Below are 25,461 nucleotides of genomic sequence, written 5' to 3'. Positions count from 1 at the left end.
CAGCCCCCCCCCCCCATCGCCTCAGCCCCCCCCCATCGCCTCCAGCCCCCCCCATCGCCTCAGCCCCCCCCATCGCCTCAGCCCCCCCCACGCCCCCCCCATCGCCCCCCCCCATCACCAACATCATCGCCCCCCCCCATCATCATCAACATCGTCGTCTCTCCACTTCTCTTGGGCGATGGTGGCGGCTTCTCTCGTTTTGTGTTTTTGTTTCACAAAAAAGTTTCCTTCACGACGTCGTCGAGCCGATTAAGTTTCTTCGTCGTCTTTGTGGTGGTGGTTGTGGTTGTTGTTGTGGTGGTTGTTGTGGTGGTCGTGGTGGTGGTGGTTGTGGTTGTGGTGGTTGTTGTGATTATCGTGGTGGTGGTGGTGGTTGTGGTGGTTGTTGTTGTTGTGGTGGTGGTTGTGGTGATGTCCGGGTTAGAAGTCTGAGAAGTTTAAATAGAAACAGCAACTAAACTACTACAGCAGCAGCAGCAGCGGGCACCAGACAAAAGGGAACTTTAACAAAAACTACAATCGCCTCAGGAATGTTTCTAAAAAAAATAAATAAATAAACCCACGTTTGGCGAAAAGTTTCCGTGTTGATGGTAATCGTGGTGGTGGTGATGGTGGTGGTGGTTAGTGATGGTAATAGTGGTGATAGTGGTGGTGATGGTTAGTGATGGTGGTGATGGTTAGTGATGGTAATAGTGGTGATGGTGATGGTAATAGTGGTGATGGTGGTTAGTGATGGTAATAGTGGTGATGGTGGTGATGATGGTGGTGATGGTTAGTGATGGTAATAGTGGTGATGGTGGTGGTGATAGTGGTGCTAAGTACTAATGGTGGTGGTTGTGGTGATGGTAATGGTGATGGTAAAGTTAGTTATGACGGTGGTGATGGTGAATGTAATGGTGATGGTAAAGTTAGTTATGATGGTGGTGATTGATTGTGAGTGTACCTGTGTAAGAAAAGCGATTAAAGTTGGACAATAATCGTCTCCGAGGGAGTTTAAAGTTCTAACTCGACTTAGTTTGCGGTATTAGTCCATTGAGTTGTGAATGGAGTATAAAACTCTGTAAGTTAATCTGATGGCTGAACTAATTAGAGACACGTGGCGATGGAGATGGTGGGTGGTTGATGATGATGGTGGTCATTGTGGTGGTGGTGGTGATGATGATGATGGTGGTGGTGGTGATGATTGATGGTGGTGGTGGTGGGTGATGGTGGTGGTGATGATGATGGTGGTGGTGATGATGATGGTGGTGGTGGTGGTGGTGATGATGATGATGGTGGTGATGGTGGTGATGATGATGATGATGGTGGTGATGATGGTGATGATGGTGGTGATGATGATGGTGATGATGATGGTGATGATGATGGTGGTGGTGATGATGATAGTGGTGATGGTGATGATGGTGATGATGGTGGTGGTGATGATGGTGGTGATGATGGTGGTGATGATGGTGGTGATGATGGTGATGATGAGGGTGATGATAGTGGTGGTGATGGTTTGCTGATGGAGAGTGGTGGTTGCAGTGGTTGGCGCTTCGCCGCGCTACGAACCCGGCAGTGATTATCTGAACCGGTCCTGGGCATCCCCTAGGTCGCCTCAGCCTCAAATGAGTAACTTGGTTGTAGCGTTGATGGTGTAGCAGTGAACATCGCTAGCACTGGGGGGGCAGCCTTAATAGGTGCTCGCTAACAGCACTTGCCCCTCCAGTCTGTTGCAGGCTACACGGGGGAGCTTTATCTTTATGTCTTGCTCGGCCTGGTCTCGGACCCACCGATGTGGTTGACTACCTCGCCTGGTCTACAGGAGGTCGTGGGTTCGATCCCGGACCCTGTGAGATGTTGACTACCTCGCCTGGTACACAGGAGGTCGTGGGTTCAATCCCGGACCCTGTGAGATGTTGACTACCTCGCCTGGTCTACAGGAGGTCGTGGGTTCAATCTCAGACCCTGTGAGATGTTGACTACCTCGCCTGGTCTACAGGAGGTCGTGGGTTCAATCCGGACCCTGTGAGATGTTGACTACCTCGCCTGGTCTACAGGAGGTCGTGGGTTCGATCTCAGCGTCACGTTGCGTGTGGAGTGATGTTCCTGCTGCTGCTGCTGCTGCAAGTTTCCTCAGCGCTGCTGCTGCTGATGGTGACGATGATAACCACCACGTGGTAGAGCTGCTGCTGGCAGCGCTGATAAAGAGCTGCCAGCAACTGGGTGGGGGCCTCCTTAGAGTTGGGAACATTAATAAGTGAATGTGTGGGTGGGTGAGGGTGTGTGTGTGGTGAGCGTGTGTGGGTAAGCGTGTGGGTGGGTGAGCGTGTGTGTGGGTGAGCGTGTGGGTGAGTGTACGGGTGAGTGTGTGGGTGAGCATGTGGGTGGGCGTGTGTGTGTGTGGGTGAGCGTGTGACCACGTGTGTGAGTGACCGAGTGAGTGTGTGACTGTGTAGGTGAGTGTAGGTGAGTGGGTGAGCGTGTGGGTGAGTGTGTGACTGCGTGTGTGAGTGACCGAGTGAGTGTGTAGGTGAGTGTGGGTGTGTGAGTCACCGTGTGAGTGAGCGTGTGGGTGAGTGTGTGACTGCGTGTGTGAGTGACCGAGTGAGTGTGTAGGTGAGTGTAGGTGAGTGTGGGTGTGTGAGTCACCGTGTGAGTGAGCGTGTGGGTGAGTGTGTGACTGCGTGTGTGAGTGACCGAGTGAGTGTGTAGGTGAGTGTGGGTGTGTGAGAGTCACCGTGTGAGTGAGTGTGTGACTGCGTGTGTGAGTGACCACGTGTGTGAGCGTGTGGGTGGGCGTGTGGGTGAGCGTGTGGGTGAGTGTGTGACTGCGTGTGTGAGTGACCGCGTGTGTGAGTGACCGCGTGTGTGTGTACAGGTTAGTGTATAGGTGACTGTATAGGTGAGTGTGGGTGAGTGTGTGACTGTGTGGTGTGAGTGTGTGACCGTGTGAGTGTGTGGGTGTTTAGAGTATTTCGTTGCTGGTATACATTTCCACACAGATGATATCAGCCACGTGGTAGAGCTGCTAGCACACGACTCGTGTGATAGGCCAGATCGCTTCGTGGAAAAAAGCTACCATTACACCTGGGTTACATCAATAAGTGAGGAGGTGGATGGGTGTGTGGGTGGGTGTGTGGGGGGTGAGTATGGGTGGGTGGGGCGTGGGTGGTGAGTGGGTGTGTGAGTGGGTATGTGGGTGGGTGTGTGGGTGTGTGTGTGAGTGGGTGTGTGAGTGGGTGCGTGGGGGGTGAGTAGGTGGTTGTGTGAGTGGCTGGGCCATGTAGCCCGCATGCCCAGCCACCGCATGCCTAAACAGCTTTTGTTCGGCCGGATCGAGGGGGCTAAATGGGTGCGGCACGGGCTAGAGAAGAGATGGAGCGACGTGGTACAGGAGGATGTGGAGCTGAGTGGACTTGCCGATGACCGGTATCAGCGGTGTCAAGGTCGGCCTCTGTGGAGGAGGAGGCTCGGGAAGGACGCTACTGGGCAGTGCCAGGCTAGGTGCACCTTGAGGTTACTGGGCAGTTGGAGGCAGTCGCCCTCCAACAACAACGGAGGGCGGAGGAGCGACGCTCACAACAACGAGCGGCGTGCCGGGTGGCTAAAGCGCAGTAAGTTGGCACAGCAGGGGGCACAGGTGGTGCATCAGCCAGTCATCTCAGTCAACCCATGGCACCTGCTGGGTCTGTCCCGTGACCTCCTGCACCTAGCCTGGCACAGGCGCCGTGGTGACATCACCACCACTTAGTGGCGATGGTTGTTTGGGTGTGTGGTGAGTGGGTGGGTGAGGTAAATGTGTGAGAATGAGTGTGTGGGTGTCTGTTGGTGTGTGAGGTGGGTGGGTGTCTGTGTTGGTGTGTGAGGTGGGTGAGTGTGTGAGTGGCTTGGTGAGTGGGTGGGTTGGTGAGTGGGTGGGTGTGTGAATGGGTGGGTGTGTGAATGGGTGGGTGTGTGAATGAGTGGGTGTGTGAATGAGTGAGTGGGTTGGTGGGTGGGTGGACCCATAGAGACCCATAGACGCCCATAGAGACCCATAGACACCCACAGAGACCCATAGACACCCACAGAGACCCATAGACACCCACAGAGACCCACAGAGACCCATACTCAGAGACCCATAGAGTCTCACCGACATTCTCTCACTCCTTCCCCTCCCCCCTTCCCTCTAGCCCCCCCCTCTAGCCCCCCCTCTACCCCCTCCCCCACTCTCCCCCCCCCTCTAGCCCCTCCCCCCCCCTCTAGCCCCTCCCCCCTTCTCCCCGTGCTGGTCACTAAGCCCCCCCCCCCTCCCGTGTTTGGCTGTGCCGAGACCTGGAGACGCACACAGGGGGAAGTTCTCCACCTGACTCCCATCATCATCACTACCATCATCATCACTACCATCATCATCACCATCACCAACATCATCAACATCACCATCATCAACATCACCATCATCAACATCACTACCATCAACATCACTACCATCAACATCACTACCATCAACATCACCATCAACACCATCATCATCATCACAACCATCATCACCACCATCATCACCATCATCACCACCACCATCATCACCACCATCACTACCATTACCACAATCACTACCATTACCACAATCACTACCATCATCACCATCACCACCATCACTACCGTCATCACCATCACTACCATCATCACCACCACCACTACCACAATCACTACCACTACTATCACCACCACCATCACTACCATCACCACCATCACCACCACCATGAGTCTGTGGGTCTCTGGGATGAGTCTGTGGGTCTCTGAGTCATCGTGATCATCACTCAACCTCTCTGGACCCCCTCTCTCCCTCTGCCCACGCTCTGCGGAAGGCCCGTTGCCTGAAACAACGTCGCCCATTGTATCGCGTAGCCCTTTTTTTTTGAAGGGCAGGCACGCGCACACACGCACACACACGCACACACATACATACGCACACATACGTACGCACACACGCACACAAACACACACGCACACACGCAAACACACGCGCGCATACACACGTGCACACACGCACAGACACACACGCACAGACGCACGCACATACGCGAACGTGCACACACAGGCACACATGCACACACACGTACGCACGCACACACGTACGCACACACGTACGCACGCACACGTACGCACACAGGCACACACGCACGCACACGCACACACGCAGCCACACAGGCACACACACGTACGCACACGCACGTACGCGCATACACGTGCACACAAACACGCGCACATATGCACACACATACGTACGTACATGCACACGCGTGCACACAAACACACGCATACACATACACACGCACAGACACATACGCACGCACACGCACGTACAGGCACGTGCACACGCACACAGGCACACACGCACACACAGGCACGCACGCACACGCAGGCACGCACATACAGGCACGCACACACGCACACAGGCACACGCGCACGCACGCGCGCACGCACACGTGCAAGCTGTGGTTCCTACTCAGGAATGTGAGAGCCTTGCTGCCTTGTGCGTATTCTGCTGTCGGGAAACAAATCTGTGAAGGCATCAACATCATCGCCATCATCATCATCAACATCATCGCCACCGTCATCGCCATCATCATCATCACCACCACCATCATCATCACCACCATCATCACCACCATCATCACCACCATCATCATCACCACCATCATGACCATCATCATGACCACCATCATCATAACCATCATTCCCATCATCATCACCACCATCACTACCAGTAACATTACCACCATCATTACCATCATCACCACCACCATCGCCACCATCATCATCACCACCACCACCATCACCACCATCATCACCACCATCGCCACCACCATCGCCACCATCATCACCACCACCATCACCACCACCACCATCACCACCACCACCATCACCACCACCACCATCACCACCACCATCACCACCATCACCACCATCACCACCATCACCAGGCGGCCTGTTGTAGCCTCTCTACCAGATGTTGAGGTGGGCGCTGTGAGTGGTGGTTGTGGTGGTGGTGGTGGTGGTGGTTGTGGTGGTGGTGATGGTGGTGGTTGTGGTGGTGGTGGTTGTGGCCAGCACCACTCCCGCCCCGCCCGCCTTTGTCTCTCCCCCAGTGCCGATGTGGTTGTGTGTACGGTGAACATATTTCTTACCACCGTACGGAGCTTGTCGGAGGGACAGCAAACTAAACTAACAACAAGCAGTGGGTGGGTGGGTGTGTGAGTGGGTGTGTGTGCGTGGTGTGTGTGCGTGGTGTGTGGGTGGGTTTGTGGGTGGTGTGTGTTAGTGGGTGTGTGTGGGTGGTGTGTGTGTGGGTGGTGTGTGTGTGGGTGGTGTGTGTGTGGGTGGTGTGTGTGTGTGTGGGTGGTGTGTGTGTGTGTGGGTGGTGTGTGGGTGGTGTGTGTGTGTGGGTGGTGTGTGTGTGTGGGTGGTGTGGGTGGGTGGTGTGTGTGGGTGGTGTGTGTGGGTGGTGTGTGTGGGTGGTGTGTGTGGGTGGTGTGTGTGGGTGGTGTGTGTGGGTGGTGTGTGTGGGTGGTGTGTGTGGGTGTGTGCGTGTGTGCGAGTGGGTGAGTGGGTGAGTGTGCGAGTGTGTATGCGTGGTGTGTGTGGGTGGTGTGTTTGTGTGGGTGGTGGGTGTGAGTGTGGGTGTGTGAGTGAGTGGGTGTGTGAGTATGCGTGGGAGTGTGCGTGAGTGGGTGAGTGTGCGTGTGTGGGGTGTGGGAGTGTGCGTGAGTGGGTGAGTGTGCGTGTGTGGGTGGTGCGTGTGTGGGTGGTGCGTGTGTGGGTGGTGCGTGTGTGGGTGGTGCGAGTGGTGGTGTGTGCGAGTGGTGGTGTGTGTGGGTGGTGTGTGTGGGTGGTGGGTGTGGGTGGTGGGTGTGCGTGTGTGGGTGGTGCGAGTGGGTGAGTGCGAGTGTGAGTGGGTGGGTGAGTGCGAGTGTGAGTGGGTGTGTGAGTGCGAGTGAGTGAGTGTGTGTGAGTATGCGTGGGAGGGTGGGTGGGTGGGTGAGTGTGTGTGAGTGTGTGTGAGTGGGTGAGTGTGCGTGTGTGGGTGGTGCGAGTGGGTGAGTGCGAATGTGGGAGTGTGTGTGTGAGTGGGCGTGCAAGTGGGCGTAGGTCAAAGGTCGCAAACGGGTTTTGATTCCTTACCCATACCCGGCCGCACCAGGGTCGCAAACGGGTACCCGTACTCGGCCGTACCCTACCCGATACCCGGCCGGGTAGGGTACGGGTAGGGTACGGGTAGGGTACGGGTATCGGGTACCCGATTGCGACCTCTGGGATGAAGCAACGTTGCAGGCGCGGGTGGGTTGATTCTAGGAGCTTGAATTGTGAGAAGAGACAAGACGTTGGGAAATGAGTGACAAACGGCGACTCACCAGTGACTCACGGCCTACCCGTACCCGGCCGCACCAGGGTCGCAAACGGATACCCGTACCCGGCCATCGGGTAGGGTACGGGTATCGGGTACCCGGTTGCGACCTCTGGTGTGCGAGTGAGTGTGTGTGTGGGTCTTCTAACTTGAACACCACAACTTTTAACAACAACACCACCACCATCATCGTCTCCCATACAGTTGCATTGTTGTGGTTGTTGTTGTCACTGTCCCTGCCATCGCCATATCGATCTAAGCAAGTAAATCTTCACTCGGTTGGGTTCACCGCAACCCTGTCCCGTGACCACCTCATGCACCTAGCCTGGCACGGCAGTACAACCCATGGCACCTGCAGGGTCTGTCCCGTGGCCTCTTCCTCATGCACCTAGCCTGGCACGGCAGTCAACCCATGGCACCTGCAGGGTCTGTCACGTGACCTCCTCATGCACCTAGCCTGGCACAGCAGTACAACCCATGGCACCTGCAGGGTCTGTCACGTGACCTCCACCTCATGCACCTAGCCTGGCACAGCAGTACAACCCATGGCACCTGCAGGGTTTGTCCCGTGACCTCCTCCTCATGCACCTAGCCTGGCACAGCAGTACAACCCATGGCACCTGCAGGGTCTGTCACTTGACCACCTCATGCACCTAGCCTGGCACGGCAGTCAACCCATGGCACCTGCAGGGTCTGTCCCGTGACCACCTCATGCACCTAGCCTGGCACAGCAGTCAACCCATGGCACCTGCTGGGTCTGTCATGTGACCTCCTCATGCACCTAGCCTGGCACGGCAGTCAACCCATGGCACCTGCTGGGTCTATCCCGTGACCACCTCATGCACCTAGCCTGGCACAGCAGTCAACCCATGGCACCTGCTGGGTCTGTCACGTGACCACCTCACGCACCTAGCCTGGCACGGCAGTCAACCCATGGCACCTGCCTGGTCTGTCCCGTGACCACCTCATGCACCTAGCCTGGCACATGCACCTAGCCTGGCACAGCAGTCAACCCATGGCACCTGCAGGGTCTGTCACGTGACCTCCTCCTCATGCACCTAGCCTGGCACAGCAGTACAACCCATGGCACCTGCTGGGTCTGTCACGTGACCTCCTCATGCACCTAGCCTGGCACGGCAGTCAACCCATGGCACCTGCAGGGTCTGTCACGTGGCCTCCTCATGCACCTAGCCTGGCACAGCAGTCAACCCATGGCACCTGCTGGGTCTGTCACGTGACCACCTCATGCACCTAGCCTGGCACAGCAGTCAACCCATGGTACCTGCAGGGTCTGTCACGTGACCACCTCATGCACCTAGCCTGGCACGGCAGTACAACCCATGGCACCTGCAGGGTCTGTCACGTGACCTCCTCATGCACCTAGCCTGGCACGGCAGTACAACCCATGGCACTTGCTGGGTCTGTCACGTGACCTCCTCATGCACCTAGCCTGGCACGGCAGCACAACCCGCATGGTACGGTGCGTGGTGACGTCTCGTCCCTAACCCCCTTGTCCCTTTGTGCCTCTTGTGTGTTGCAGAATTGTCTCAGACATATCTGTCGGTACTAAGGTAAGACAACGCCGCACACTGCTGCTGTGACACGCACACAGACACACAGACACTCACACACACAGACACACACACAGACACACACACGCAGACACAAAGATCCCCCGTATAGCCTTAACAGACTGTAGGGGCAAGTGCTGTTAGCGAGCACCTATGAAGGCCAGAACGGTACACGAGGGGGTGGGTGGCCAGCACCACGCCCGACCGCCTTTGTCTCCCCAGTGGCGATGTTTACACACCGCACCAGGTACTCATTTAAGGCTGAGTCGACCTAGGGGAGGCCCAGGACCGGTTCAGATAATCGTCACTGGTGTTAGCCGTGAGCGGGAATCGAACCTGGGTCGCCAGGTTCATAGCGCAGCGCGCTAACCGCTACACTACCACTCCCCACACACACACGCAGACACACACAGACACAGACACATACACAGACACACACACAGACACATACACAGACACACACACAGACACATACACAGACACACACAGACACACACACAGACACACACACACACAGACACACACACGAGACACACACGAATGGTGTTCCCATGGACACGGCCACTGCAGCTGGGTTTGTCGAGTGTTGAACAGCCCCCGGCACAATGGCTCGAGATTGTGAGCCTGTGTGCTAGTGTGTAGTGTAGTGTGTGGTAGTGTGTAGTGTGTGGTGTGGTGTAGTGTGTAGAGTGTAGTGTATAGTAGTGTAGTGTGTGCTAGTGTGTAGTGTAGTGTGTGGTAGTGTGTAGTGTGTGGTGTGGTGTAGTGTGTAGTGGTGTGTAGAGTGTAGTGTATAGTAGTGTAGTGTGTGGTGTGGTGTATAGTGGTGTGTAGAGTGTAGTGTATAGTAGTGTAGTGTGTAGCAGAGGTGGGACAAAGTCATTGTTATGCAAGTCCAAGTCGAGTCGCAAGTCATCAAATTCATGACTCGAGTCTGACTCGAGTCCAAGTCACATGACTCGAGTCCACACCTCTGGTGTGTAGTGTAGTGTATAGTGGTGTGTAGTGTATAGTAGTGTGTAGAGTGTAGTGTATAGTAGTGTAGTGTAGTGTATAGTGGTGTAGTGTATAGTCTATAGTGGTGTAGTGTGGTGTGTAGTCACTAAGGTAGCGTGTGACTGGTGGAGGAGTGGTGGTGCAGTGGTTAGCGCTGCGCTACGAATGCGGCAGAGACCCCCCCCCCCCCAGATTCGATTCCTGCCCTCCACCACCACCTCCACCACCTCCTCCACCACCACTACCACCACCACTACCACCTCCACCACCACCTCTACTACCACCACCACTACCACCTCCACCACCACCACCACCTCCACCACCTCCACCACCACCACCTCCACCACCACCACCTCTACTACCACCACCACTACTGCCACCACCACCACCATCACCACCTCCAGTGATAGCGATTATTATCTGAACCGGTACAGAGACGGCTCCTGTGAGATGAGTGTTGGGGCAAGTGCTGTTAGTGAGTAGCAGCAGCAGCAGCAGCACGGCCTGTGAAGAGACCCACAGACTCGCCACACAGAGACCCACAGACTCACCACACAGAGACCCACAGACTCACCACACAGAGACCCACAGACTCACCACACAGAGACTCATAGACTCACATAAAGACCCACAGACTCACCACACAGAGACCCACAGACTCACCACACAGAGACCCACAGACTCACCACACAGAGACCCACAGACTCACCACACAGAGACCCACAGACTCACCACACAGAGACCCACAGACTCACCACACAGAGACCCACAGACTCACCACACAGAGACCCACAGACTCACCACACAGAGACCCACAGACTCACCACACAGAGACCCACAGACTCACCACACAGAGACTCATAGACTCACATAAAGACCCACAGACTCACCACACAGAGACCCACAGACTCACCACACAGAGACCCACAGACTCACCACACAGAGACCCACAGACTCACCACACAGAGACCCACAGACTCACCACACAGAGACCCACAGACTCACCACACAGAGACCCACAGACTCACCACACAGAGACCCACAGACTCACCACACAGAGACCCACAGACTCACCACACAGAGACCCACAGACTCACCACACAGAGACCCACAGACTCACCACACAGAGACCCACAGACTCACCACACAGAGACCCACAGACTCACCACACAGAGACCCACAGACTCACCACACAGAGACCCACAGACTCACCACACAGAGACCCACAGACTCACCACACAGAGACCCACAGACTCACCACACAGAGACCCACAGACTCACCACACAGAGACCCACAGACTCACCACACAGAGACCCACAGACTCACCACACAGAGACCCACAGACTCACCACACAGAGACCCACAGACTCACCACACAGAGAGCCACAGACTCACCACAGAGACCCACAGACTCACCACACAGAGACCCACAGACTCACCACACAGAGACCCACAGACTCACCACACAGAGACCCACAGACTCACCACACAGAGACCCACAGACTCACCACACAGAGACCCACAGACTCACCACACAGAGACTCATAGACTCACATAAAGACCCACAGACTCACCACACAGAGACCCACAGACTCACCACACAGAGACCCACAGACTCACCACACAGAGACCCACAGACTCACCACACAGAGACCCACAGACTCACCACACTGAGACCCACAGACTCACCACACAGAGACCCACAGACTCACCACACAGAGACCCACAGACTCACCACACATAGACCCACAGACTCACCACACAGAGACCCACAGACTCACCACACAGAGACCCACAGACTCACTGTGTGATGGGTGTTAGTGAGTATCACAGCCTGTGATGAAGATGGCTGTGTGAGTTGGGTGTTGTTAGTGAGGGTTGTTGGTGCGGCATTGTTAGACCGGTTTGAGCTCCGGGCTGCTGCAAGTTGTTATGGCGGTAGGAGGGAGGGAAGGAGGGGGGAGGGAGGGGGGGACTTGTGGTCTTTTTGGAGGCGATGCTGATGGGTGTGGTTTCCTGTCTTTAACTCGCACAACACAACACGCACTCACATACACACTCACATACACACAGACACACACACAGAGACACACAGAGACACACTCACACATACACTCACATATACACTCACATACACTCACAACACGCACTCACATACACACTCACATACACACTCACATACACACAGACACACACACAGAGACACACAGAGACACACTCACACATACACTCACATATACACTCACATACACTCACAACACGCACAGACATACACACTCACATACACACTCACATACACACTCACATACACACTCACATACACACTCACATACACACTCACATACACACTCACATACACACTCACATACACACTCACATACACACTCACATACACACTCACACACACACTCACACACACACTCACATACACACTCACATACACACTCACATACACACTCACATACACACTCACATACACACTCACATATACACACACTCACATATACACACACAGAGACACACACACATACACACTCACATACACACTCACATACACACTCACATACACACTCACATACACACTCACATACACACTCACATATACACACACTCACATATACACACACTCACATACACACTCACATACACACTCACATACACACTCACATACACACTCACATACACACTCACATACACACACTCACATACACACACTCACATACACACACTCACATACACACACTCACATACACACACTCACATACACACACTCACATACACACACACTCACATACACACACACTCACATACACACACACTCACATATACACACACACTCACATACACACACACTCACATATACACACACACTCACATATACACACACACTCACATATACACACACACTCACATATACACACACACTCACATATACACACACACTCACATATACACACACACTCACATAGAGACACACACTCACATAGAGACACACACTCACATAGAGACACACACTCACATAGAGACACACACTCACATAGAGACACACACTCACATAGAGACACACACAGAGACACACACAGAGACACACACACATACACACACAGAGACACACACAGAGACACACACAGAGACACACTCGCACATACACTCACATATACACTCACATACACTCACAACACGCACAGACATACACATACATACACACAGACATACTCACATATACACTCACAACACGCACAGACACATACATACACACAGAGACACATACACTCACATACACACATACTCACACACTCACATACACACACACTCACATACACCCACCCATACACACTCACACACACTGTACACACACGCACACTAAACACACTGCAAACACACACACTCACACACATACACACTCACACACATACACACTCACACACTCACATACACCCACCCATACACACTCACACACACTGTACACACACGCACACTAAACACACACACGCACCTACACACTGCAAACACACACTGCAAACACACAGACAAAGACCCCCCATATAGCCTTAACAGATCGTAGTGGCAACACCTCCCCTCCGCGTCTCTCCACGTCTCTCCACGTGTCTCCCCGTGTCTCCACCCCCACGTGTCTCCACCCCCCGTGTCTCCGCGTCTCTCCACGTCTCTCCACGTGTCTCTCCGTGTCTCCACGTGTCTCTCCGTGTATCTCTACGTGTCTCCACGTGTCTCCCCGTGTCTCCACCCCCACGTGTCTCCACCCCCCGTGTCTCCACGTCTCTCCACGTGTCTCCGTGTGTCTCCACCCCCAGAGAGGATCGGAGGAGCTTCACTCTGCGGGGTTTTCTAACGGACCTTCCGCCATGAACTCCGGGTCAACGACCGGTACCCACTCGCTCGCCCGCTCGCTCCCCCGCTCGCTCACCCGCTCGCTCACCCCGCTCGCTCACCTACTCACCTACCCACTCACTCACTCACCCACTCACTCAATCACTCACCCACCCGCTCACCTACCCACTCGCTCACCCACTCGCTCATCCACTCACCCACTCTCTCACTTGCCTGCTCTCTCACCTGCTCGCTCGCTCACTTTCCTGCTCCCTCGCTTGCTCGCTCGCCCGCTCACTCACCTGCTTGCTCGCTCACCTGCTCGCTCACCCCGCTCGCTCACCCCGCTCGCTCACCCGCTCGCTCACCCGCTCGCTCACCTGCTCGCTCACCCGCTCGCTCACCTACTCGCTCACCCCGCTCGCTCACTCACCTGCTCGCTCACCCGCTCCCTCGCTTGCTCGCTCGCCCGCTCACTCACCTGCTCGCTCACCCCGCTCGCTCAACCGCTCGCTCACCCACTCACTCACCTGCTCGCTCGCTCACCCGCTCGCTCACTCGCTCGCCCGCTCACTCACCTGCTCGCTCGCTCACCCGCTCGCTCACTCGCTCGCCCCGCTCACTCACCTGCTCGCTCACCCGCTCGCTCACCCACTCACTCACCTGCTCGCTCGCCCGCTCGCTCGCTCAACCGCTCGCCCGCTCACTCACCTGCTCGCTCGCTCACCCCGCTCGCTCGCCCGCTCACTCACCTCGCTCATTTTCCTGCTCGCTCACCCACCCACTCGCCCGCTTTCTCGCCCGCTCCCTCTCTCACTCGCTCGCCCGCTCACTCGCCCACTTGCTAACCCACTCACCCACTCACTCACCCACTCACTCACCCACTCATTCACTCATCCACTCACCCACTCACCCACTCACTCACTCACTCGTTCACCCACCCACTCACCCACTCACCCACTCACCCACTCACCCACTCACTCACTCACCCACTTGCTTACCCGCTCACTCGCCCACTTGCTCGCTCACCCACTCACCCACCCACTCACTCACCCACTCACCCACCCACTCACTCACCCACCCACTCGCTCACCCACTCACCCACTCACCCACCCACTCACTCACCCACTTACCCACCCACTCGCTCACCCACCCACTCACCCACCCACTCACCCACCCACTCACTCACACACTCACTCACACACACTCACACACCAACACCCACTCACCCACCCACTCACTCACCCACTTACCCACCCACTCGCTCACCCACCCACTCACCCCACTCACCCACCCACTCGCTCACCCACTCACCCACCCACTCACTCACCCACTTACCCACCCACTCGCTCACCCACCCACTCACCCACTCGCTCACCCACTCACTCACCCACCCACTCGCTCACCCACTCACTCACCCACTCACCCACCCACTCACTCACCCACTTACCCACCCACTCGCTCACCCACCCACTCGCCCACCCACTCGCTCACCCACCCACTCACCCACCCACTCACCCACCCACTCGCTCACCCACTCACTCACCCACCCACTCGCTCACCCACCCACTCACCCACCCACTCACTCACCACCCACTCACCCACCCACTCGCTCACCCACTCACTCACCCACTCACCCACCCACCCACCCACTCACCCACCCACTCACCCACCCACCCACCCACTCACCCACCCACCCACTCACCCACCCCCCCCGTCTCCCCATCTCTCCGTCTCCCAGCCAATGGCAACGACAGTAAGAAGTTCAAGGGCGACTCACGTGGTGGAGGTGGAGCTGGTGGTGGAGGTCCCGGGCTGCCCTCCCGCGTCCTCCACTTTCGCAAGTTGCCCAGCGACGTGTCGGAGACCGAAGTCATCTCCCTCGCCATGCCCTTCGGCAAGGTCACCAACATCCTCATGCTCAAGGGCAAGAACCAGGTAGAGTACACACTCATATACACACTCATATACACACTCATATACACACTCATATACACACTCATATACACACTCACACACACTCACTCACACTCATATACACACTCATATACACACTCATATACACACTCATATACACACTCATATACACACTCACACACACTCACTCACACTCACACACACTCACTCACACTCACACACAGACACTCACACTCACACACACTCACACTCACTCACACACACACTCACACACACTCACTCACACTCACTCACACTCACACACACTCACTCACACTCACACACACCATGCCCTTCGGCAAGGTCACCAACATCCTCATGCTCAAGGGCAAGAACCAGGTAGAGTACACACTCATATACACACTCATATACACACTCATATACACACTCATATACACACTCATATACACACTCATATACACACTCATATACACACTCACACACACACTCACACACTCACACACACTCACTCACACTCACACACACTCACTCACACTCACACACACTCACTCACACTCACACACACCATGCCCTTCGGCAAGGTCACCAACATCCTCATGCTCAAGGGCAAGAACCAGGTAGAGTACACACTCATATACACACTCATATACACACTCATATACACACTCATATACACACTCATATACACACTCATATACACACTCATATACACACTCACACACACACTCACACACACTCACACACACTCACACACACTCACTCACACTCACACACACTCACTCACACTCACACACACCATGCCCTTCGGCAAGGTCACCAACATCCTCATGCTCAAGGGCAAGAACCAGGTAGAGTACACACTCATATACACACGTACACACACGTACACACACTCACACACACTCACACACACTCACACACACTCACACACACTCACTCACACTCACTCACACTCACGTATACATACACACACTCACACACACTCACATGTACACACACGTACACACACGTACACACACGTACACACACGTACACACACGTACACACACACACTCACACGTACACACACACACTCACACACGTACACACACTCACACACACGTACACATACACTCACACACACGTACACACACTCACATGTACACACACGTACACACACTCACACACTCACACACACTCACTCGCTCACACACGTACACACACTCACACACACACACTCACTCACTCGCTCACACACGTACACACACTCACACGTACACACACTCACTCACACGTACACGCCCACGCCTCGCTCACATACACACACACGTACACACACCTCGCTCACATACACACTCATGTACACACCACACTCACTCACCCGCTCACCCGCCTAGTAACCGTGGTGGTAACCCTCCCCCCCCCACCCCCTCCCCCAGGCGTTCCTGGAGATGTCATCGGAGGAGTCTGCGGTGACGATGGTGAACTACTACACCACGGTGACGCTGCACGTGCGCAGCCAGCCCGTGTTCGTGCAGTACTCCAACCACAGGGAGCTCAAGACGGACAACTCTCCTCATCAAGCGGTGACTACCACCACTACTACTACCACTACTACTACTACACTAACACAACACTACTACTACTACCACTACACTACCACTACTACACTACTACCACTACTACACTACTACCACTACACTACCACTACTACACTACTACCACTACTACACTACTACCACTACACTACCACTACTACACTACTACCACTACTACCACTACTACCACTACTACCACTACTACCACTACTACACTACTACCACTACTACACTACTACCACTACACTACCACCACTACCACCACTACCACCAGCCAGCCGGTCTTCGTGCAGTACTACAACCACAGGGAGCTCAAGACGGACAACTCTCCTCACCAAGTGGTGACCACCACTACTACTACACTACCACCACCACCACTACTACACTACCTACACTACCACTACTACACTACCACCACCACCACTACTACACTACCTACACTACCACTACTACACTACCACCACCACCACTACTACACTACCTACACTACCTACACTACCACTACTACCACTACACCACTACTACTACACTACCTACACTACCTACACTACCACTACTACCACTACACCACTACTACTACACTACCACCACTACCTACACTACCACTACTACCACTACACCACTACTACTACACTACCACCACTACCTACACTACCACTACTACCACTACACCACTACTACTACACTACCTACACTACCACTACTACCACTACACCACTACTACTACACTACCACCACTACCTACACTACCACTACTACCACTACACCACTACTACTACACTACCTACACTAACACAACCACTACCACCACCACTACACTACCACCACCTCCACCACCACCTCCACTACTACCACTACACCACTACTACTACACTACTACACCACCACTACTACTACACTACCACCACTACCTACACTACCACTACACCACTACTACTACACTACCTACACTAACACAACCACTACCACCACCACTACACTACCACCACCTCCACCACCACTACCACCACCACTATTACCACTACACCACCACTACTACCACCACTACCACCACCACTACACTACCACTACTTGTATATAACTGTATATATAATTGTGTATATAACTGTGCATATAACTGTGTGTGTGTATATAACTGTGTATAACTGTGTATATTGTATATAATTGTGTATATTGTATATAACTGTGTATATAACTGTGTGTGTGTATAACCTGTGTGTGTATAACTGTGTGTATAACTGTATGTGTGTGTGTGTATAACTGTGTATATAACTGTGTATGTGTGTGTGTATAACTGTATGTGTATATGACTGTGTGTGTGTGTATATAACTGTATGTATAACTGTATATAACTGTGTGTGTGTATATAACTGTGTATATAACTGTTTGTGTAACTGTGTGTGTATATAACTGTGTGTGTGTATATAACTGTGTGTATAACTGTATAACTGTGTGTGTATATAACTGTGTGTGTGTGTATATAACTGTGTGTGTGTGTATATAACTGTGTGTATATAACTGTGTGTGTGTGTATATAACTGTGTGTGTGTGTATATAACTGTGTGTGTGTGTGTATATAACTGTGTGTGTGTGTGTGTGTATATAACTGTGTGTGTGTGTGTGTGTATATAACTGTGTGTATATAACTGTGTGTGTGTGTATATAACTGTGTGTGTGTGTATATAACTGTGTGTGTGTGTATATAACTGTGTGTGTGTGTGTGTGTATATAACTGTGTGTGTGTGTGTATATAACTGTGTGTGTGTGTGTATATAACTGTGTGTGTGTGTATATAACTGTGTGTATATAACTGTGTGTGTGTGTATATAACTGTGTGTGTGTGTATATAACTGTGTGTGTGTGTGTATATAACTGTGTGTGTGTGTGTATATAACTGTGTGTGTGTGTGTATATAACTGTGTGTGTGTGTGTATATAACTGTGTGTGTGTGTGTATATAACTGTGTGTGTGTGTGTATATAACTGTGTGTGTGTGTATATAACTGTGTGTGTGTGTGTGTATATAACTGTGTGTGTGTGTATATAACTGTGTGTGTGTGTATATAACTGTGTGTGTGTGTATATAACTGTGTGTGTGTGTATATAACTGTGTGTGTGTGTATATAACTGTGTGTATATAACTGTGTGTGTGTATATAACTGTGTGTGTGTGTGTGTATATAACTGTGTGTGTGTGTATATAACTGTGTGTGTGTGTATATAACTGTGTGTGTGTGTATATAACTGTGTGTGTGTGTATATAACTGTGTGTGTGTGTATATAACTGTGTGTGTGTATATAACTGTGTGTATATAACTGTGTGTGTGTATATAACTGTGTGTGTGTGTATATAACTGTGTGTGTATATAACTGTGTGAATAACTGTATAACCTGTGTGTGTGTTTGTGTTGCTGCTGTACCACCCAGAGGGCCCAGGCCGCCCTCCACGCCTTCAACTCCTCCGTGGGGGGGGGGCGGTGGGGGGGGGCATGGGGGGGGGCATGGGGGGGGGGGGCTCATGGGGGCCCCCGGTATGGGGGGAGGGGGGATGCTGGGGGGGGGCTCCCAGGGGGGGGGGGCTCCTGATGGGGGGGGGGGCGGGGGGGGGAATGACGGAGGGGGGAGGGGCCGGTGCCTTCAGCCCCGTACTGCACGTCGTGGTGGAGAACCTGTTCTACCCGGTCACGCTGGACGTGCTTCACCAGGCCAGTCACTCACCCAGTCACTCGCCCAGTCAGTCACTCGCTCAGTCAGTCAGTCACTCAGTCAGTCACTCGCCCAGTCACTCGCCCAGTCAGTCACTCACTCAGTCAGTCACTCAGTGCTGCACGTCGTGGTGGAGAACCTGTTCTACCCGGTCACGCTGGACGTGCTTCACCAGGCCAGTCACTCGCCCAGTCACTCGCCCAGTCAGTCACTCGCTCAGTCAGTCAGTCACTCAGTCAGTCACTCGCCCAGTCACTCGCCCAGTCAGTCACTCACTCAGTCAGTCACTCAGTGCTGCACGTCGTGGTGGAGAACCTGTTCTACCCGGTCACGCTGGACGTGCTTCACCAGGCTAGTCACTCACTCGCTCAGTCAGTCAGTCACTCACCCAGTCACCCAGTCAGTCACTCAGTCACTCACTCACCCAGTCACTCAGTCAGTCACTCACTCAGTCACCCAGTCACCCAGTCACTCAGTCACTCAGTGCTGCACGTCGTGGTGGAGAACCTGTTCTACCCGGTCACGCTGGACGTGCTTCACCAGGCCAGTCACTCACTCAGTCAGTCAGTCACTCACCCAGTCACCCAGTCAGTCACTCAGTCACTCACTCACCCAGTCACTCAGTCAGTCACTCACTCAGTCACCCAGTCACCCAGTCACTCAGTCACTCAGTGCTGCACGTCGTGGTGGAGAACCTGTACTACCCGGTCACGCTGGACGTGCTTCACCAGGCCAGTCACTCACTCAGTCAGTCAGTCACTCACCCAGTCACCCAGTCAGTCACTCAGTCACTCACTCACCCAGTCACTCAGTCAGTCACTCACTCAGTCACCCAGTCACCCAGTCACTCAGTCACTCAGTGCTGCACGTCGTGGTGGAGAACCTGTTCTACCCGGTCACGCTGGACGTGCTTCACCAGGCCAGTCACTCACTCAGTCAGTCAGTCACTCACCCAGTCACCCAGTCAGTCACTCAGTCACTCACTCACCCAGTCACTCAGTCAGTCACTCACTCAGTCACCCAGTCACCCAGTCACTCAGTCACTCAGTGCTGCACGTCGTGGTGGAGAATCTGTACTACCCGGTCACGCTGGACGTGCTTCACCAGGCCAGTCACTCGCTCACCCAGTCACCCACTCAGTCACCCAGTCACTCAGTCACTCGCTCAGTCACTCGCTCAGTCACTCAGTCACTCACTGAGTCACTCGCCCAGTCAGTCACTCACTCAGTCACTCACCCAGTCAGTCACTCACTCAGTCACTCACCCAGTCAGTCACTCACTCAGTCACTCAGTGCTGCACGTCGTGGTGGAGAATCTGTTCTACCCGGTCACGCTGGACGTGCTTCACCAGGCTAGTCACTCGCTCGCCCAGTCATCCACTCAGTCACCCAGTCACTCGCCCACTCAGTCACCCAGTCAGTCACCCAGTCAGTCACTCGCCCAGTCACTCACTCAGTCACTCACTCAGTCACTCAGCCACTCAGCCACCCACTCACCCAGTCACTCACCCACCACAGCCATGACGGTGATGGTGGTGGTGACGGTGTGACGGTGGTGGTGGATGTGGTGGTTGTTGTGGTGATGTGATGGTGGTGGTTGTTGTTGTGGTAATGATGTGATGGGGGATGTGGTGGTTGTTGTGGTGGTTGTTGTGATGATGTGAAGGTGTGATGGTGGTGGTTGTGGTGATGTGACGGTTGTGGTGGTTGTTGTGATGATGTGAAGGTGTGATGGTGGTGGTTGTGGTGATGTGATGGTGGATGTGGTGGTTGTTGTGATGATGTGAAGGTGTGATGGTGGTGGTGGTTGTGGTGGTGGTGATGTGACGGTGGTGGTTGTTGTTGTGATGATGTGATGGTGGTGGTGGTTGTGGTTGTGATGTGACGGTGGTGGTGGTTGTGGTTGTTGTTGTGGTTGTTGTAGATCTTCTCTAAGTTTGGGACGGTTCTGAAGGTGATCACCTTCACCAAGAACAACCAGTTCCAGGCTCTGCTGCAATACGCAGACCCCATCCATGCTCACCAGAGCAAGATGGTGAGTTCCTACTCACTCACACGCTCACTCACTCAGTCACTCACCCACACACTCACTCACACGCTGCTGCAATACGCAGACCCCATCCACGCTCACCAGAGCAAGATGGTGAGTTCCTACTCACTCACACGCTCACCCGTACACTCACTCACCCATACACTCACTCACACGCTCACCCGTACACTCACTCGCTCACCACGCTCACCCGTACAGTCACTCACACACTCACCTACACACTCACTCACTCACACGCTCACTCACACACTCACTCAGTCACACACTCACTCACACACTCACTCACTCAGTCAGTCACTCACTCACACACTCACACACTCACACACTCACTGAGTCAGTCACTCACTCACACACTCACTCAGTCACACGCTCACACGCTCACTCACACACTCACTCAGTCATTCAGTCACACACACATTCACCCGTACACTCACTCACACGCTCACTCACTCACACACTCACTCACACATTCACTCACTCACACATTCCACCCACACTCTCTCACCGTGTCTCTCTCACCCTGTCTCTCTCTCTCCCTGTGTCCCCGTGTCTCTCTCACCGTGTCACGTCCACGTTCTAGACGGACAGAACATCTACAACGCGTGCTGCACTCTGTGTCTCTCTCACCGTGTCTCACTCTCTGTCTCACCGTGTCTCTCACCGTGTCTCTTTCCCTGTGTCTCTCCCCGTGTCTATCTCTCCCCGTGTCTCCCTGTGTCCCCGTGTCTCCCCGTGTCTCTCACCATGTCTCTGACCGTGTCTCTCTCCCTGTGTCCCCGTGTCTCAGTGTGTCTCCCCGTGTCTCTCTCCCCGTGTCTCACGTGTCTCTCTCCCCGTGTCTCTCCCTGTGTCACCGTGTCTCTCTCACCGTGTCTCACCGTGTCTCTCTCACCGTGGCTCTCTCACAGTGTCTCATCGTGTCTCTCTCTCTCCCTGTCTCCCCGTGTCTCTCTCCCTGTCTCCCTGTGTCTCACCGTGTCTCACCGTATCTCACCGTGTCTCTCTCCCTGTCTCCCTGTGTCTCTCACCGTGTGTCCCCCGTGTCTCTCTCCCCGTGTTTCCCCGTGTCTCTCCCTGTGTCCCCGTGTCTCTCTCCCCGTGTCTCCCCGTGTCTCTCCCTATGTCCCCGTGTCTCTCTCCCCGTGTCACGTCCACGCTCTAGACGGACAGAACATCTACAATGCGTGCTGCACTCTGTCTCTCTCACCGTGTCTCTCTGTGTGTGTCTCACTTTGTGTGTCTATCTCTCTCTCTCTCTGTCTAGGCTCTAGACGGACAGAACATCTACAACGCGTGCTGTACGCTGCGTGTCTCTCTCTCTGTGTGTGTCTCTCTCTCTCACTGTGTGTGTCTCTCTCCCCGTGTCTCACTGTGTGTGTCTCACTGTGTCTCTCTGCAGGCTGTAGATGGACAGAACATCTACAACGCGTGCTGTACGCTCTCTCACTGTGTCTCTCTGTCTCACTGTGTGTGTCTCACTGTGTGTGTCTCACTGTGTCTCTCTGTCTCACTGTGTGTGTCTCACTGTGTGTGTCTCACTGTGTGTCTCACTGTCTCTGTGTCTCACTGTGTGTGTCTCACTGTGTGTGTCTCACTGTGTGTGTCTCACTGTGTGTGTCTCACTGTGTGTGTCTCTCTGTGTGTGTCTCTCTGTGTCTCTCTGTCTCTCTGTGTCTCTCTGTCTCACTGTGTGTGTCTCACTGTGTGTGTCTCACTGTGTGTGTCTCACTGTGTGTGTCTCACTGTGTGTGTCTCTCTGTGTGTGTCTCACTGTGTGTGTCTCTCTGTGTGTGTCTCTCTGTGTCTCTCTGTCTCTCTGTGTCTCTCTGTCTCTCTGTCTCACTGTGTGTGTCTCACTGTGTGTGTCTCACTGTGTGTGTCTCACTGTGTGTGTCTCACTGCGTGTGTCTCACTGTGTGTGTCTCACTGTGTGTGTCTCACTGTGTGTCTCTAGGCTCTAGATGGACAGAACATCTACAATGCGTGCTGTACGCTCTCTCACTGTGTCTCTGTCTCACTGTGTGTGTCTCACTGTGTGTGTCTCACTGTGTGTGTCTCACTGTGTCTCTCACTGTGTGTGTCTCACTGTGTGTGTCTCACTGTGTCTCTCTGTCTCACTGTGTGTGTCTCACTGTGTGTGTCTCACTGTGTGTGTCTCACTGTGTGTGTCTCACTGTGTGTGTCTCACTGTGTGTGTCTCACTGTGTGTCTCTCTAGGCTCTAGATGGACAGAACATCTACAATGCGTGCTGTACGCTCTCTCACTGTGTCTCTCTGTCTCACTGTGTGTGTCTCACTGTGTGTGTCTCACTGTGTCTCTCTGTCTCACTGTGTGTGTCTCACTGTGTCTCTCTGTCTCACTGTGTGTGTCTCACTGTGTGTGTCTCTAGGCTCTAGATGGACAGAACATCTACAATGCGTGCTGTACGCTCTCTCACTGTGTCTCTCTGTCTCACTGTGTGTGTCTCACTGTGTGTGTCTCACTGTGTGTGTCTCACTGTGTGTGTCTCACTGTGTGTGTCTCACTGTGTGTGTCTCACTGTGTGTGTCTCACTGTGTGTGTCTCACTGTGTGTGTGTCTCACTGTGTGTGTGTCTCACTGTGTGTGTGTCTCACTGTGTGTGTGTCTCACTGTGTGTGTGTCTCACTGTGTGTGTGTCTCACTGTGTGTGTGTCTCACTGTGTGTGTGTCTCACTGTGTGTGTGTCTCACTGTGTGTGTGTCTCACTGTGTGTGTGTCTCACTGTGTGTGTCTCACTGTGTGTGTCTCACTGTGTGTGTCTCACTGTGTGTGTCTCACTGTGTGTGTCTCACTGTGTGTGTCTCACTGTGTGTGTCTCACTGTGTGTGTCTCTAGGCTCTAGATGGACAGAACATCTACAATGCGTGCTGCACTCTCTCTCACTGTGTCTCTCTGACTCTCTGTGTGTGTCTCACTGTGTGTGTCTCACTGTGTGTCTCTCTAGGCTCTAGATGGACAGAACATCTACAATGCGTGCTGCACTCTGTGTCTATCTCTCTGTGTGTGTGTCTCTCTGTGTGTGTCTCTCTGTGTGTGTCTCACTGTGTGTGTCTATCTCTCACCGTGTGTCTCTCTAGGCTCTAGACGGACAGAACATCTACAATGCGTGCTGCACGCTGCGCGTGGACTTCTCCAAGTTGACGTCTCTCAACGTGAAGTACAACAACGACAAGAGCCGCGACTACACGAGGCCCGACCTGCCCAGCGGGGACGGCCCCTCGGGGGGCGGTGGGGGGGGCGGGGGGGGCAACCCGTACGACAACGCCATGGTGGCCGCCTTCGGTGAGGGGGCACTGACGTCATCGTCATCGTCACCTTCAAAATCATCATCACCAGCATCGTCACCTTCAAAATCATCATCACCGTCACCTTCAAAATCATCATCACCGTCATCGTCACCTTCAAAATCATCGTCATCGTCACCTTC

General features: G+C 53.8%; 1 protein-coding gene across 1 annotated transcript in view; it reads left to right on the top strand.

Annotated features, from left to right (window-relative positions):
• LOC144741024 (polypyrimidine tract-binding protein 1-like) overlaps positions 1-25,461 on the top strand; it is a 45,072-nt gene that overhangs the window by 1,210 nt on the left and 18,401 nt on the right. The window contains 9 exon segments of the mRNA XM_078623713.1: positions 8,907-8,937; positions 13,750-13,822; positions 15,507-15,703; positions 17,101-17,247; positions 19,685-19,735; positions 19,737-19,826; positions 19,828-19,962; positions 21,887-21,997; positions 25,112-25,316. Coding sequence (XP_078479839.1) covers positions 8,907-8,937; positions 13,750-13,822; positions 15,507-15,703; positions 17,101-17,247; positions 19,685-19,735; positions 19,737-19,826; positions 19,828-19,962; positions 21,887-21,997; positions 25,112-25,316 — 1,040 coding nt within the window.

Source organism: Lampetra planeri, unplaced genomic scaffold (assembly GCF_965212315.1).
Source record: "Lampetra planeri unplaced genomic scaffold, kcLamPlan1.2.h2 scaffold_397, whole genome shotgun sequence".
Lineage (NCBI taxonomy): Eukaryota > Metazoa > Chordata > Hyperoartia > Petromyzontiformes > Petromyzontidae > Lampetra > Lampetra planeri.
Note: the sequence above shows the minus strand (reverse complement) of the source record. Positions and strands in the feature narration are given on the sequence as shown.